We start from the raw sequence: 16807 nt of genomic DNA, 5'->3' as shown, positions 1-16807 counted from the left end.
TATGGGCACAGTTTTTATACCCTTGGCTTCTTACTGCCCTCTCCTACAGAGCCAAGGGAGCAGCAGGTTCAGGACAGGGAATTTTGTAAGGAAGTTGACTTAAATGAGTTTGGCCCGAAGTGCAAGACCCCAAGCCTGCTTCCTGAGTCAGTTTCTCAGTGAGGTTATCCAGCGTATGCCAGTTTACCATATAATGCACAGTGCATGTTTGCTGAGCAGTGTTATCTCATAGACTATGAACTTCACAACTCCCAGTGTTGACAGTAGCTTTGCTGCAATGGCTCAGTGAGTGAAAACACTGTTGTGCACACCTGACTGCCTGAGCAGAGGACAGAACCAAGTCCTGAAAATTACCTTCTGACCAACACACACACATGCACAGGTGTGCTCGAGCATGCAAACACACACAAATAAAATAACAATATTTTAAAATTATTTTAAGGGCCCAGGAATATAGCTTAGTGATAGTATTTACCTAGCCTGCTAACACCCTGTAATCAATCAATCCACAACAAGCAACAACAAAAACAAACAAACAAAAAACTTCTTTAAGCACTGTTGCCGTATTTCTTTTATTTTATTTTATTTTATTTTATTTTCCAGTTTAAATTTAGATAAGAAATAAGGTTGCTTCACAAGTCAGTTCCAGGTCCCTCTCCCCTCTCTCTCCCCTCCTCCTGTGCCCTCCCCCCACCCCTCCACCCCGTTATCCCCTCGTTCCCCCAGGGAGGGTGAGGCCCTCCATGGGGGTGTCCATAGTCTGTCATTTCATATAGGGCAGGGCCTAGACCCTTCCCCAAGAGTTCAGGGTGAGAGTGCACCTCACATTGTTCTATGGGAGCCCAAAGTCCATGTGTATACTCGGGATGGGTACTGATCTGCTGCCCAAGGCTCAATAGATTACCTAGGCCTCCTCACTGACACCCAGATTCAGGGGGTCTTGATCAGTCCCATGTTGGATTCCCAGGCTGATGCCTGGGATTCAAGAGTTAACCTTTGTCTGGTCAGCTGTTTCTGGGGGGGTTAAACCAGCCCAGTCTTAATCTCTTTGATCATCAGTCCTCCCTCTCTCCTCTGTTACTGGCTTTCTTGAGTTCAGCTCATTACTTAACCAAGGGAGTCTGCCTCTTCTTCAATCAGCCACTAAATGAAGTTTCTGTTTCCCAGACTCTCTGGCCATAGGATTGTAGGCTGGCACTCCCCAGATCTATGTCTAAAATCCATATATGAGAGAGTACATGCCATGTTTCTCTTTTTGTGACTGGGTTACCTCACTCAGGATGGGTTCTTCTAGTGTCATCCATTTGCCTGCGAATCTCATGATTCCATTATTTTTTTTTCTGCTGAATAGTACTCCATTGTGTAGATGTACCACATTTTCTCTATCCACTCTTCGGTTGTAAGGTTTCTTTTTTCCCGTTTTTAAAATTTAAATTAGAAACAAACTTGTTTTACATGTCAATCCCAGTTCCCTCTTCCTCCCCTCCTCCCCTGACCCTCACCGACCCCTTATCCCATATACTTTCTGCTCCCCAGGGAGGGTGAGGCCTTCCATGGGAGATCTTCAAAGTCTGTCATATCATTTGGAACAGGGCCTAGGCCCTTCCCCGTGTGTCTAGGCTGAGAGAGTATCCCTCTGTGTAGAGTAGGCTCCCAAAGTTCATTTGTGTACTAGGGATAAATACTGATCCACTACCAGAGGCCCCATAGATTGATCAGACCTCCAAATTGACATCCTCATTCAGGGGTATGGAACAGTCCTAAGCTTGTTTCCCAGCTATCAGTCTGGGGTTCATGAGCTCCCTCTTGTTCAGGTCAGTTGTTTCTGTGGGTTTCTCCAGCCTGGTCTTGACCCCTTTGCTCATCACTCCTCCCTCTCTGTAACTGGATTCCAGAGTTCAGCTCAGTGTTTAGCTGTGGGTGTCTGCTTCTGCTTCCATCAGCTACTGGATGAAGGATCTAGAATGGCATATGAGGTAGACATCAATCTTATTATCGGGGAAGGGCATTTAAGGTAGCCTCTCCACTGTTGCTTAGATTGTTAGTTGCGGTCAAACTTGTAGATCTCTGGACATTTCCCTAGTGCCAGATTTCTCTTTCAACCTATAACAGCTCCCTCTATTATAGTATCTCTTTTCTTGCTCTCCTCTATTCTTCCCCTGACTCAATCTTCCTCTCTCCTCTTCTCCCATTCTCTTTCTCATAATTCCATCTACCCTCCCACCCACTGCTCCGAATTTGCTCAGGAGATCTTGTCCCTTTCCCCTTCTCTGGGGGACCATGTGTCTCTCATAGGGTCCTCCTTGTTTCCTAGCTTCTCTGATGATGTGGATTGTAGACTGGTACTCCTTTGCTCTATGTCTAAAATCCATATATGAGTGAGTAAATACCATGTTTGTCTTTTTGTGACTGGGTTACCTCACTCAGGATGGATTCTTCTAGTGCCATCCATTTGCCTATGAATTTCAGTGGTGGTGGTTATTGTTTTTTGTGGTTGTTGTTGTTTTGTTTTTTCGCTGAGTAGTACTCTATTGTATAAATGTACCACATTTTCTCTATCCATTCTTCTGTTGAGGGGCATCTAGGTTGCTTCCAGGTTTTGGCTATTAAAAATAATGCTGCTATGTACATGATTGAACAGAAGTCCTTGTTGTATGAATGTGCATCTCTTGGGTGTATACCTAAGAGTGGAATTGCTGGGTCTTGTGGTACACTGTTTCCCATTTTCCTGAGGAATCTCAATGCTCATTTCCAAAGTAGCTGTACGAGTTTTCACTTCCACCAGCAGTGGAGGAGTGTTCCCCTTTCTCCACATCCTCTTCAGCATAAACTGTCATGCGTGTTTTTGATTTTAGCCATTCTGACAGGAGTGAGATGGTTTCTCACTGTTGTTTTGATTTTCATTTCCCTGGTGGCTAAAGATGCTGAGCACCTTCTTATAAGTGTCTGTCAGCCATTTTAGATTCCTGTATTGAGGATTCTCTATTCAGTTCTGCATCCCACTTTTTTTTGTAAGATAAGAATTGTCTATTTCTTTTTGACTGTTTCAAAACAGTTATAAACTGATCCACAGTGAGAAAACAATGTTAAAAATATGGTTTAAAACTGTGTTTAAATATTATATAGAAATGGTCTTACAGATGTTGATATCCAGGTTATATTTTCCTAATCATTGATTCAAATCCGTTTGTAAAATGCACTGGAAATTAAACAATGAACATCAGATCCAAAAGTTGATTTTGCCTATAAGGTTATATTTTTGTACCCCACTTTTTATTTGAATTATTTGGTGTTTTGTAGTTGTGGAACAAGCCTTTAATCCCAGCACTCGGGAAGGCAGAGGCAGGTAGATCTCTGTGAGTTTGAGGCTGCCTAGTTTTCAAAGAGAGTTCCAGGACATCTCCAAAAACTACTGGCAAACTCTGTCTTGAAAACCAAAAAAAATCTATTCTTACTATTTTTTTCAGGTTTAAGTAGAAAATAAATATTATGAACAATTTGTGATTGTCCAGGCTCATTGACCTTTAGTCAGAATAGCATGTGTGGACATTAATTTCCTTGGGCAAGTCAACAAAGCCCTTTTAAGCAATTAAATATAATAGGAATAAGGACTGTTGTAATACAATCCCAATGGGACAGAAAACCAATAATGCTTATTTTTTTGCATTTTTTAAGAAAAGTAAAACAGAATTTAATTAAAGGAAAATGAGAAAATCATCAATAGATTTGTGTAGACATTCTAAAGTTTGATCTCCTCTGGGCCTAATAGCTTATTCGATATGTCTTCACCTGAAAATTTATGGTTGTCCTGTATTGAAACAGTAATAACATCACTCTAGAAAGCTTTCATCTTTGTTAAATGATCATGTATTAGTCAGTCATCCTGTGTGTGTGTGTGTGTGTGTGTCTGTGTGTGTGTGTGTGTGTGTGTGTTTGGGGAATTGATATTTTTGTTCTACCCCCAAATATTTTCCATAACTGAAAAAATGTTGACAAAAGAGTGAAAGACAAATAGAATTTAAAAGAAGGGATGTACAGTCTAATTAGCTAAGTTTCCGCAATAGAATTAGGAGAAGTGACATGAGAATGCTATGTTCAAAAAGACATAACATACTCTTTGGAATAAGATGGGATTTCCCTCCTCTTTATTCCTGCTGGAGAAAAGTATCCAACGGAAACAGGTTGGCCTCATGGTCGATGGTTAGGCTGACACTGAAGTTTAGCCCATGGATATTGAGAAATCACTCTGGTAGTGATGGTACACTTTCAGTTCCAAGGATCTGATGTGATACAGTATCTCTATTTCCAGTTAACTTGAATGTGTCATCTGAAACAAACAAGCTCTTCTAAATTGTTACCAATTTCATATGTTAACTTCCAATCTTACATATATCATATTTTTAAATCCATGTTTTTTACATACTTGTGGGACCAGAAGTTAAACTGATGTAGTTTAACTATGATATTAGTTTAGTTATTTTGATTATTTGGAAATGCACAACATTACCAGAAACTTATTATAATTTTCTGTATTATCAAAGCCATCAAACCAATTAAGGATAAATGTCAAATGTTTGGGGGCTGTTTTTAAATTTTAAAATGTTAGTAAGCATATTTGAAAAATTTGAGATTAAAACAGTGTTATTTTATTCTGAGAAATTGTATTTAAACATATTTATAAAAAAACTGTTTTAGTTGGCTATTATCTAGTACATGTATAACCAAGTATAAGGACATTGAATTAATTTTAGTCTTCATAAATATTACTGAGAGTAGCCTACCTGTTATCCATATGAGATACCCATAATTCTATGATAAAATCTAATTTAAACACATCAAGACAGATTGGCATTTTCGCAGCCATAAAGGTGCTTTGTTAATTGCACAGCGTATTTAATATGACCTTATAACAAAGTAGCACCTCAGTGTCATGCTTTGCTTTAATGTGCACAGTGGAGCTACCTTCATCTATGCTAGACAACTGCACTTCATGAAAGGAGTGCTTTCTCCTTGATAGGCAATTAACAGTAATTAGGAAAATTCACCTCAAAATGATGTCAACATGAGATTGTTTAAGAAAGTTGAATGTCAGTGACTTAAAAAGAAAGTTCGCTGACACAGGTATGGCATGTGAAACATGAAATGTTAATTTAACTTTTCTGCTTATTATTCATGCACAATATTATTTTGTCATTCAGACACTACACTGACAGAGTGTAAGGGTGTTAAAATAGTGCTGCTGGAATAAAAAGAGGATTAATTTACCATTGGCCAATTAGCCAAGGGTACTTAATGGTCTCTAAAGGCTACTGAAGTCTAACTGCTAGCAAAAGCATCGGTAAAAAGTCCTCTACATTACCTTCATTTGCTTGACAGTTTCTGAAACATACTTAGGCCTTTAATAACTGCATCTATCAGAAAAGAGTTTTTGTGAGTGAAGCTATAACTGAGTAGAATTTTCATTTGCTGTTTCGTTACATAGGTAATTTCTGCCTAAGATACTTTTGTTAGTGGTATTCTGTTGTGTTTTGTTTAGTTTTTATAATCTAGATTGGGTACAATTATCAAAACAGAAAAATGCATATTTTAAAATTAGAACTCTTATTACTAAATTTGAGAGTTATGAATCTAAACTGTATTATCTTTGTATGTACTTGTATAGAAAATGTGTTGGTGACCAAAAATCTAATGTAAACGTGTTGATGACTTATATGATCACCTAAGTGACTATACCTGACAGGGAAACTAATCTTGAAAGGGAAATATACATAGTTTCATATTTTCTCTATTAATGAGCAATATTCTGAAAAAGAAAACCATAATTCAATCTACCGATAAAAATGTTATTAAGTTCAGAATGCATTTATAAGAGGCACTTCCCTTAACAGTCACAAGATAATATAAAATTTGAATTTTTTCCATTATCCTACTTCAAGACAATTCCTATGATAAAATTGTTGTTATAATTATTTTTTGTTTGATAGAGTTTTAAATCGCTGCTTCTCTAAGAACAACAAGAATAACCTAAGTGAGAGAATATAAATAACTTTGATTTTTATTCATCATCAGTGTTCTATTTCAGTCCTAATAAGAACTTAAGATTGAAAATGCTAGAATCCAGGTGTGGTGGCATATTCCACAGTATAGCTACAGAAGGGAGATATAAATGCTTTTCTTCTGTATATAGGGTCTTTGTTATTCTAAAGGACCCAGTTCTTGATTGGTTCTGTTTCCCTTTTCAACTAATGTTCATACTTTAACACTAAATATTTACCTGAGATCCCTACTGGAGAAGAAATTCAGTTTCCTCAGGCCTGCTGCAGTCACTTACCTATACTCTGGCTGATAGCTTCTCCAGTGTGAAAGCTCAAAAGCAGCATGGTCATATGGACAAGTAATACTGTCCCTAGTTTTGGGACACAATATATACAGGGATAGATGGAAGGGAAATGGTCGGTATTTATAAACCAGCAAAGATGCCAACAGTAGCTTCCTTAGTTTCTACTTCTTTAAAAGGCTCATGCGTTGAACAAGTGTTCCCAAATAATGGGCACTACTTTTTATAGTGGTACAAACTTAAAAAGGGGGAGTGTAGCTGCAGAAACTGCCACTTAGGACATGCATTTGAGGGTTATACCTGCTTTCTTCCTGGCCACTGACTTGTTAGCTACTCTCTGGCCTACATCATGCTGAGATAGTCTGATATGAGAATCTGGTAAGCTGCACCAGGCACGTGACCCAAGGAAGTCAGGAGGTAATAAGTAGATGTTGCTTCTAAGCTGATAATTTTGTGGCGATTTTTTTATGCAACAGATATTTTATCATAATGATGCAAAGTATAGCTATAAACTTGGATAGTCTGTTGTTGAGTGTTACTAGGTCAAGATTTAGCTACCTAAAGGCAAACGTATAACTTACTTGTTTATCATTGAAAATACAGACTCCATATGTCACATGGCATACAAAAAAGGAATGGTAGATTATGAGTCATAAATCTAGGCTCTTATAGCCAAATTCTCCATAATGTTATGATGAAGCCCAGAATAATAAAGTAATTTGTGTATTACGTTCCATAGTGGAAACAAAGAAGAGAAAATGGAAGGAGACTGACTTACCCTGTCTGTGACATTCCAGGGTCCATTCTAAATTCATGGAAAGGAAGGAAACTCTGGCCCAAGGGTTTGGAAGCTAGTTAAACTACTGGGCTGAGGAAAGGAACTACAATTGCTAGTTTGCTTTTGTTTTTAAGTTGTGATTTATATAGTTTTCTGACCATGCAGTTCTTGGACCATTGGGAGTGGTTTGTAGAAGGAATATGGAAGAAACTGGAACTTTCAAGGCAGACAGTGGAGGACCAGCTTATGAGGTTCCATAGGGGAACAAGAACTCTATCAAGAACTGAGCTAGGAGATGTTGGCCCGATGTTCTGAAAAGAATCTGGTTCCATTCTTCCAGTGTTCTGAGAACTTCCATGAGGTTGAGTGTAAAAGGATTATTCTTTGGGCCACCAGCTCACAAAGGATGACATGGAGACTTACTATTAATTATGAAAACTCAGCCTATAGCTTAGGTTTGCCCCACTGGCTCTTACAACTTAACCTCACCCATTTCTGTTCATCTGCATTTGGCCTCATGGCCTTTACCTGTCTTCCATCTTACAACTCCTGTCTTCCCTCTGTGCCCTGTGGTGCCTCTCTCATGCCTGGGTTCCTCCTCACTTTTTCTCTCTCTGCTCCAAAGTCCTCCCTAACCTCTTCCTACTTAGCTATTGGCCACTCATTTCTTTATTAAACCAGTCAGAAGGTGCTTTGGAAAAGACACATCTCAGTATACAAAAAAGATTTTCCGCAACAGCTGAACCCAAGGTTAATTCCTTTAGGAGAGGAAATTTCAAAACAACAAGTTCAGGATATGGCAAGGCTATAACTCGGTGTACTTATTCCTAGTCACAGTGAGAAAGCCCAAAGGAGTTATTAAAATAGGTAATTTCATGAAGTGTGTTGTATGAGAAAATTCAAAATCACCGAGAATGAGAACACAGATTTTTTAAAAAGCATTGATATTATTAGAAAGAAATTTTATTCTCTTCATTGGACCATTTGGAAAGGCACCCAAAGGCAATTCACCCATCCATCAAAGGCTTTATGAAAATGCAAATTTATTTGATATGCTAGAACCTTAATTGAAACAGAGTATGCCCCTTGAGGGGTTCCCTGCCTAGGGAAATGTTTTCTCATATAAAGCGCATCTAGAAACAGGTGAAACTGTGATTCAAGGGAGGTAGACTCCATCCTGAGCTGGCAACAAAATTTAGCAGTACAGCCTATATGTCACAATTTTTATAGGTGTGAAAGATGCAAAATTAAGGCTATGCACTACATCCTCTCCCCCATAAGCTGTTACATGTTTTTGAGATTAGCCATCTGACAGGTGTAAGATGGGATCTCAGAATCTTTTTTGATTTGCATTTCCTTGAGGGAAAAGGATGTTGAACATCTTAAGTGCTTCTCAGCCAGTTGAGATATTTTATTGACAATTCTCTGTTTAGATCTGTACCCCACTTTTAATTGCATGATTTGTTCTTTGACATCTAGTTACTTAAGTTCTTTTTATATTTTGGAAAGCAGCCCTCTGTCAGATGTGGGGTTGGGTAAGATCTTTTCCTATTTTGTAGGCTACCACTTTCTCCTTTTGATGGAGTTATTTGCCTTACAGAAATGTTTCAATTTCATGAGGTTCCATTTATTAATTGTTGATTTTAGTGCCTTTCTAAGTATGCAAGACATCAATCAGTTCAGGCCCTTCTGGCTTTTAGATTCTCCAGTGGGAAATTGGGTGTAATTTTGATAGGTCTGGCTTTATATGTTACTTGGCCTTTTCCCCTTGCTCCTTTTAATATTCTTTATTTTTCTGTATGTATAGTGTTTTGATTATTATGTGATGAAGAGATTTTTCCTTTCTGACTCAATCTATTTGGTGTTCTATTCACTTCTTGTACCTTTGTAGGCATGTCCTTATTTAGGTTGGGAAATTTTTTATATGATTTTGTTAAATATATTCTCTGGGTTTTTGAGCTGGATATATTCTTCTATTCTATTATTCTTATGTTTGGGCTTTTCATAGTGTCCCAGATTTCTTAGATGTTTTGTGTTAGCAATTTTTTAGATTTAACGTTTTCTTTGACTGATGAATCTATTTCCTCTATCCTGTTTTCAAAGCCTGAGATCTCTCCTATGTCTCTTGTATTCTATTGGTGATGCTTACATCTGTAGTTCCTGTTTGCTTAACCAGATTATCCATTTTCAGGATTCCCTCAGTTTGTATTTTCTTTACTGATTCTCTTTCTATTTTCAGGTCTTAAATAGTTTCCTTTATCTGTTTATTTTTTTTCTTGCTTTCTTTTCGGGATTTATTGATTTCTTTCAATTTTTGTTTGTCTTTTTCTCAATTTCTTTAAGGGTTTTGTTTATATCCTCTTTAATGGCCTTTATAATTTTCATAATGTATTCTTTAAAGTCGTTTTCTTTTGATTCAGCTGGGTTGAATTGTTCAGGTCTTGCGTTTGTAGGATAACTGGCCTCTGGTGATGCCTTTTCTGCTATTGACTGTGTGTGTTCTTACACTGTTGATCAGGCATCTGCTTTTAAGATGATTATAGGTCTAGATGTTGATTCTTGTGTTTGTCTTTTGTTAGATTGGTGTTTTTTCCCTTGGTTTCTCTTTTCTCTCTGCTCTTCAGCCAAATGGCCAAGTGTTCTGTTGACTACCATGTCTTCACATTCTTATGGGATTTGGGGGGCCAGGGGTCCCTAAATCTGGCCTGGCCTCTGATACATCTTTCTCTGAAAATGTGGACCAGGATATGGAGCCCAGGGGAAGGGGTGCAAACTGGGGTTCCTAGGACCAGCCTGGCCTCCAGTAAAGCTGCTGATGTTGGGGTCCCTGGATCTTGCCTGTGCTCCAGTAAAGGAGTCTTCATCTGAAGTTTTAGACCTGGGATCCCTAGATCCACCCTGGCCTCTGGAAAAGTGAAAGTCTTTTTCTGAAGTTGTAGGCCAAGATATGGAAACAGGGAAAGGGGGTTGGGGGACTGTGCAGTCTAGGGTTGTTGAGCAGGCTTAAAGGGGTTTTGTGGCTGGCTTCACCCCAGGGCTGCTGCTATGCTATCCTTTTCTGTTGCCTGGTGGTACTGGTATCTCCGAATTACCGGAACTGTTGCAACTATGTGCTGCCTTCACCAGTAGCCTGTCCTGGGTTCTCTTTATGGAATCTAACCCTGACAGATGATGCCACCCTTTAGATGCTCTCTATGACCCTTTCACACCTTCAAGGCCAGTACCATCTGGAAGACTTACACATTACCAAGTTTGGCGGCCAGCACAACGTTTAGGCTTGACCCTCTGGACTGTGCTGATCCTGAGGAAACACTTCCCAGAAGACTGCCTTCACTGATATTGGTTTCTTCTTAATCACAGCTGATTCTTTGGTCCAGCTGACCAGAACCACAGATTATTAATTCAAACTATTGAAAAGTCCTGATTGAGTCCTTAAGGGACTCTAACTTACCTAGACAAGCCAGGATTCCATCCTCTGCATTGCTCTCAACATTTTCTTCCAAGCTTCAACAGAACAGCCAGCTCAGCTCTGAGCATTCAATGGCTTTTCCAGCCCAATGTTTAAAATCTTCCACAGTCTTCCCAAAAACACATGGTCAGGTCTGTTGTGGCAATATCCGGTACCAAGGGCTTCTATTACTGTGATAAAAATCAACATGGGGAAGAAGTGAATTCTTTATTCCTATTGTTGATAGTTTATCATCTGGGGTAGTCAGGGTAGGAACTTGAGGCAGGAACCTAGAGACAGGAGCTGAATCAGAGGCCATGGGAGAGTGCTGATTACTGGTTTGCTCACAGGCCAGTCTCCTAGGGGTATTTTCTTAGTTGGAGTGTCCTTTTCCCAAATGACTCTGGCTTGTATCAAGTTGACATAAAACTAGCCTGCACACCAAGCAAAATTAATTGTAACCTTGAGCTGTGATTCAAAATAAACTCTTCTTTAAGTTGCTTTGTTGGATCTTTAGTCACAGCAACATGTGAGCAACTAATTCACCTCCCTTAGGTCCTTGTCTAGTAGTTCTATATGTAGTTTTCTGGCAACATGGGAACTCACTTCATGCCAGTAGAATAATCAACTTCTCAAGGAGACTCCATAGCTTTTTTTTTCTAAGACCTCACCTGATTAGGTTAGGACAAGTCAGGACACTCCTAACTGCAAGTCACTTGATTAGGATCTCTAATGACATTCAAGTCTTGTGCTTCAGATCTTCTGCTAGTAATTATAGCTGGTGGGAGTTTTGGAGGACACTTACCATGTCATACCCAGAATACACTGCTCCACACTAGCCTCATTTGCTTTATACAACATAACAACCATCAGTTCTCAGGATTGTATTTAGCAAATAATTTGCAAGTAGTAATTAATTTAAAGCAAATAATTTGCAAGTAGTAATTAACTTAAAGGTTAAGTTCTATCTTATAACCTTTTGTTAGAAATATTTGACTATACCTATGTTAATACATCTCAATACTTATTATAATTGATGATAACCTTGAAATAGCATTTCAGAATACAGTGGAAGGACTGTAGTGCTCTGGGCACAGAGGCAGAGGAGTGGATCTTTAATAAGCAAGCAATTCACAGAGATTCCAAGCTGAAGTTGTATCTGACAGAATTCTTATACATACACACTAAATAAAACAACTTTACTAATCAGTTTCTTCAGCTTTAAAACATATCCTCAGGCTCTTGAAGGTAGCAACCATAGAGTGGTAGTGGCTCTATTATTATAGTGCCCATTTAAAGTCTATGAAGTGCTTTGTGGAGACTTTTAAAATTCTATCCTCAAAACTGCCATCATTAGATAGGTAATTGTCATCTCTAGTTCTAAAAGAGGAAATAAACATATATATATATATATATATATATATATATATATATATATGGAGCAGTAGATGCAGAGAGCTAAAAGAAATTATGGCTCTCTCTCATCTATGTTGTATTACTTCCTCTAAGTATTAAGGGCATACATATTTTAAATGTTTGGTTACCGATGGAAAGACAAGAACAAAATTAAATCATGCTACTGATAACAAAATAATAGCAATGTTCAGGGTAGCATTAATTTATTTGACAGATTATATAGCATGCTGTGTTTATAACAAGGCTGCCTAAAAATTGATTCTCACAGGACAAACCAAGTATAAGCACATGACATTAATATCCACTTTTTGAATTGTCCATGGAATTTCTCAAGTACATTGAATTCCTAAGCTGAGAGAAGGACTGGGAGACAGTCCAAGTCATGTGTTCAAAATTCTGAGGGAATTCTACATACAATAAATAATAGAAATATGCCATAAAGTCTATAGATTTTAAATGTTTTTAACCTGGTGTGTGGTGTGTGTGTGTGTGTGTGTGTGTGTGTGTGTGTGTTGATTAAGACAGGATCTCATGTATTCCAGATGGGCGTTTCTGTGTAGCTGAGGACGACTTTACACTTTGGATTCTTTTAAGTAATAACATGCTAATACTCAGATTCGGTGTTGGGAATCAAACACAAGCCTCATACCGGTGAGACTACTACTCTACCAACTGAACAACATATGTATACATACACCTCCAACTCCAAATATTATTTACTTTGATGGGGTAGTGTTCCTGTTTATCCTTTCTATAATCTTACTGTTTCTTCCTTTAATGTGTTTTATATTATTGAATTGATTTTGGCATGTATGTATACATGTCCTTTAAAGAACTCTATTTATTTGGTTGATCTTTTTTGGTAAAGACACACTAATGGTGTTAGAATTTGCTAACATGGAAGGAATAAAGCTGTGATGTGCTCTATCCGTAACAAACTAAAGAAAATCTGGTGCTGTTTGTAGCAAGATCAGAACCTGTTGAACCCAACTTTCCTGTCCTGTATGAGAGTCCCCTAATAACTGTGGCCATGGTGTCACAAGAAGAGACACCAAAAGCTTAACTTATATCCACAGCATTAATATATGAATTAAAAATACTCTGGACACACTGTCTCAGTAAAATCCCATTATTACCAATAAATGGGTTTTAATTTATATGGTGATAAACTGATATATTAGAAATTAAAGACTTACTCGATGTGTTGTCTTTTTAGTATGGTTTGTACTATAAATAGGGAATTTTGAAAAATTTGGAAGTTTCCTTTAGTTCTGACATAAGTCTTAGACATAATGGTGAATGTGCAGGTAGACAGGTGCATAGTCATCCCTCACAGATTTAGAATTTACTGGGATTCAGCAACAGGGAGAATTGAGAGTTACAAGCCCCAACTCAGTGCCACTGTGGGAGAAACTCAGTCAGAGATTGGTGCTGCTGTGACCTTTAGTCAGAGGAGCTTCTCTTTACAGTGGGTGCAGATCATAACTGATAAACTCCCTCCGGGGCTCAGGGAATGTGTGGAGGAAGGGGTGGAAACATGTAACAGCTGGAGGAAGCAGTCTCCAGGCCACTGCATTCTTCTCAAGGCCTGCACAAGACTGGACCTGTCAGCATTGTGTCATAGGAGGGGAAGGAGCATTTTCCCTCCCTTCCCCCTCCCTCCCTCCCTCCCTCCCTCCCTCCCTCCCTCCCTCCCTCCCTCCCTCCCTCCCTCTCCCTCTCTCTCTCTCTCTCTCTCTCTCTCTCTCTCTCTCTCTCTCTCTCTCTCTTTCTCTCTCTCTCGTAGCCACTGATTAATTGCCCATGCATCTATCTACAACCCTGCAACTCTGGCCCTAGGAGGAATGCTAGTTAAACTCCCTGGGTTGGAAAAAAAATTTTTTAAGACCTGAAGGTAGAACCCACACTAGTTAGGAAGAGAAAGGGAATTGATGGTGGGGGCGGGCACAAGAGAGGGTAACATGGGTCAACATGATCAAAATACATTATATACATGTATTAAAACATCACAGTAAAACCTATTCTTATCTATAATTAATATATACTAGGATTCACAGATAAGGAAAATGCATTTTTGCTGTGGGAGCTAAGAGAGTAGAAACATTGCTTTGCTGAATAAAAAGATAAATAGCAGCAAAATCTTTGTTTAAAAAAATTACAAATTGTCCTTAAAGGCACAAGGTAGCTCAGCTAAGTACTACATGTTGAACTTCTGATGGAGAAGTGACAGACAGGCTTAGGGGGTAGTAGGCAAAACTGACTTCATATGACATCTGGTGCACAAACTGAAGCTAAATCTTCTATTATCTACAAACAACTGAACTTTATTCTGTTGGAATGATGTGCCCTGGTAGGACTTCAGATGAGGTAATGACATAGTGTTGGTTTAAGAAGAGTGGGGGGTAGTGGCATGAAGGTAGGGGAAGGTTATGGGTGGAGATACAGGGAAAGGGACTCTAGATGTAGTTCCAGTGGAATATAAAAGTTTGCATTGAGTGAATGATAGAAAAGAATGAAAATAAATATTTCATAATGTACAGAACTAGATATGGCTTGGACATAGAGAATTAGTAAAGAGGAAATAGGACTCAAGCAAGAAGAGTTCCAGATTTTAGTAAAATTAGGAGTTCAAGTTTAGATATTAGGGGCATTTATAAATAAATGTGTCCTGAAATATCTATAGAATCATGCAGTTAGATCATGTGCCATAATACAGCCTAAGGAATAGTTTCTTAAGCTAAAATATACTTTGCCAATGCTCTTTTGTCAAATCTTTGAAGCACTATGTGTGAATCCATTGTATTGTGTTCATATTTATACTGTGTGATTATATATACAAGCACATATTTAGTCATGAATTTATTGGGAAAGTTTGTCTAAGTTGTGCCTAAGTAGTTTTCAGTATAGCATATAGCATGTTTATATTACTATACACTTTAGTTACTGGATGGCATCATTTGCTGCTCCTAATTGGAATTCATAGCAAGGAAGGAACATTTCCTCCCAGGGAGCTCAGAATCATCTCTTGTTAACTGTTCTGTGTAAGACTGCTGTTTTATAAGCTTTAGGGGGGGAAGTGGTGCCTTTACTCTGAACGAGCTCTGAGTTGTTATGTTCTTACAATTTGATGATGTTCTGCAGACAAGATTGACAAAGGACAAGAACTAACATTAAGTGTATTTTTCTCCCTCTCTCTCTTTTTAAAAACATTCCCAGTATGTGATTTAGCAAAACTATGTTTTTTAAAAAATGTCAAATGTAAGAACTTTAGTGTGATTTTATCTCAACATTACAAATATGTTTGATCAATTATCAATCAAGTAGATAAAGTTGAGTGAGTTTGTTTGCATGGTATTTATTTTAACTAAATCCCTAACAAGCCTCATCTGCTAATTGGACTTAGCATTTCTGTTGCTAAATGAGAAGTGTTTTGGCTGCTACAGAGGGGGCAGTAAGATCTACCCAGTGGAATACACACTAGCATCTGTTATCCTGTCCTGCTCCAGCTTGGCTGTTACCAAACACAGCTGCCCCAAAGCCAGAGATGTCAGGTGTGTGTGTGTGTGTGTGTGTGTGCGCGTGAGAGAGAGAGAGAGAACGTGTCTGGCTCACCTGTGCGTGTGAGAGAGAGCAAAGTAATGGTTGTCATGAGAAAGCCAACCAGTACAATTTATACTGACAATCATTAGACAACGCTAATTGCTTTCATGTCTGTCTCTTTTAAAGAAGCTAACTCTTGATTTGGCTGGACTTCGAAAAGAAAAAGAAGATTTGCTGAAGAAATTGGAGTCTTCATCTGACATCACCAGCTTGGCTGATGAAGTTTCTAGAGTAATGGTCCCACAGATACAAGTTACCACACTGGGTCCTTCAAGGAGCATGGATTTGGAAATGAAGCAATTGCAGTGTAAACTAAAGGTGATTATATAGTATGTTAGGTTCAGCAACATCTCATGAATCACTGCATCCTTAGAGATATATTTAATTGATTCTAATTTAGTTCAACAAAGGTCACCATGAATATTTCATCTGACTTAGTCATTCAAGTCTTACAGGTCTATTCATTCTGTTGTTACTTGATCTTCTTTTCATTGACTAGTCAACTCCATGCTATCCTGCCTTAGGAGCTCATGGAAAGTAGCCACCATCTTGTACTCTAATATCTAATTCCTGGCTGCTTACTGCATCTTGGTCCAGATGAGTAAAACCCTTTCAAACATATTGTATAAACAAAATAAGAACTGATTCCTCTACACTTGCTACTAATTTAGTTATTCAGTTGTTGGTTGAAGATCAGAATGCAAAGAAAAGAATTGTGGCAATGAGGAGAACAAAAGGACAAAAGGACAAAGATGGATGGTTCTGATGGTCTACAGCAAGATAGGCCTGTGGGTGGGAATCCTAGGTAGAGCTCTTGTTTATAAAAAATTATATCCAACTCCAGATAACTTGTCAGTGACTTAAAAGTGAAGCTCACTTTAAATAGAATGGTAAGGAACAAGATCCATGTATTTTAAACAGAAAGTTCATTTTTAAAGAAACTAATTATTGTTCACATAATTAATTGTTTTCTTCAGTGAGAATTGCTGGCTAGAAGCTGACAGCGGTGGATATAGGATCATTGCTATGATAAGCATCATTAGAAGGGAACTCTAACTGTAAATGCATCGAGTGTTTTATAATTAGGATAACTGACTGCCATGAAGACAGTAGGATAGCAAAATATGAAGAAATACATAGCTCTGCTCAGTCCAGAGTATGAAATTTTAATTTTGTTTTTCAAGACAGAGTTTTTCTGTGTAGTCAAGGCTATCCTGGAACTCACTCT

General features: G+C 38.3%; 1 protein-coding gene across 2 annotated transcripts in view; it reads left to right on the top strand.

Annotated features, from left to right (window-relative positions):
• The window catches only part of Cntln (centlein), a 258420-nt gene that overhangs the window by 201930 nt on the left and 39683 nt on the right, over window positions 1–16807 (top strand). For both annotated transcript variants that reach the window (XM_040757206.1, XM_040757205.1), the window contains one exon: window positions 15706–15897. In XM_040757206.1, coding sequence (XP_040613140.1) covers window positions 15706–15897 — 192 coding nt within the window. The remainder of the gene's footprint in view (window positions 1–15705; window positions 15898–16807) is intronic.

This window comes from Mesocricetus auratus, unplaced genomic scaffold (assembly GCF_017639785.1).
Source record: "Mesocricetus auratus isolate SY011 unplaced genomic scaffold, BCM_Maur_2.0 Super-Scaffold_100014, whole genome shotgun sequence".
NCBI lineage: Eukaryota > Metazoa > Chordata > Mammalia > Rodentia > Cricetidae > Mesocricetus > Mesocricetus auratus.
The sequence above is the reverse complement of the archived record's forward strand: the minus strand, read 5'-3'. Positions and strand labels throughout refer to the sequence as shown.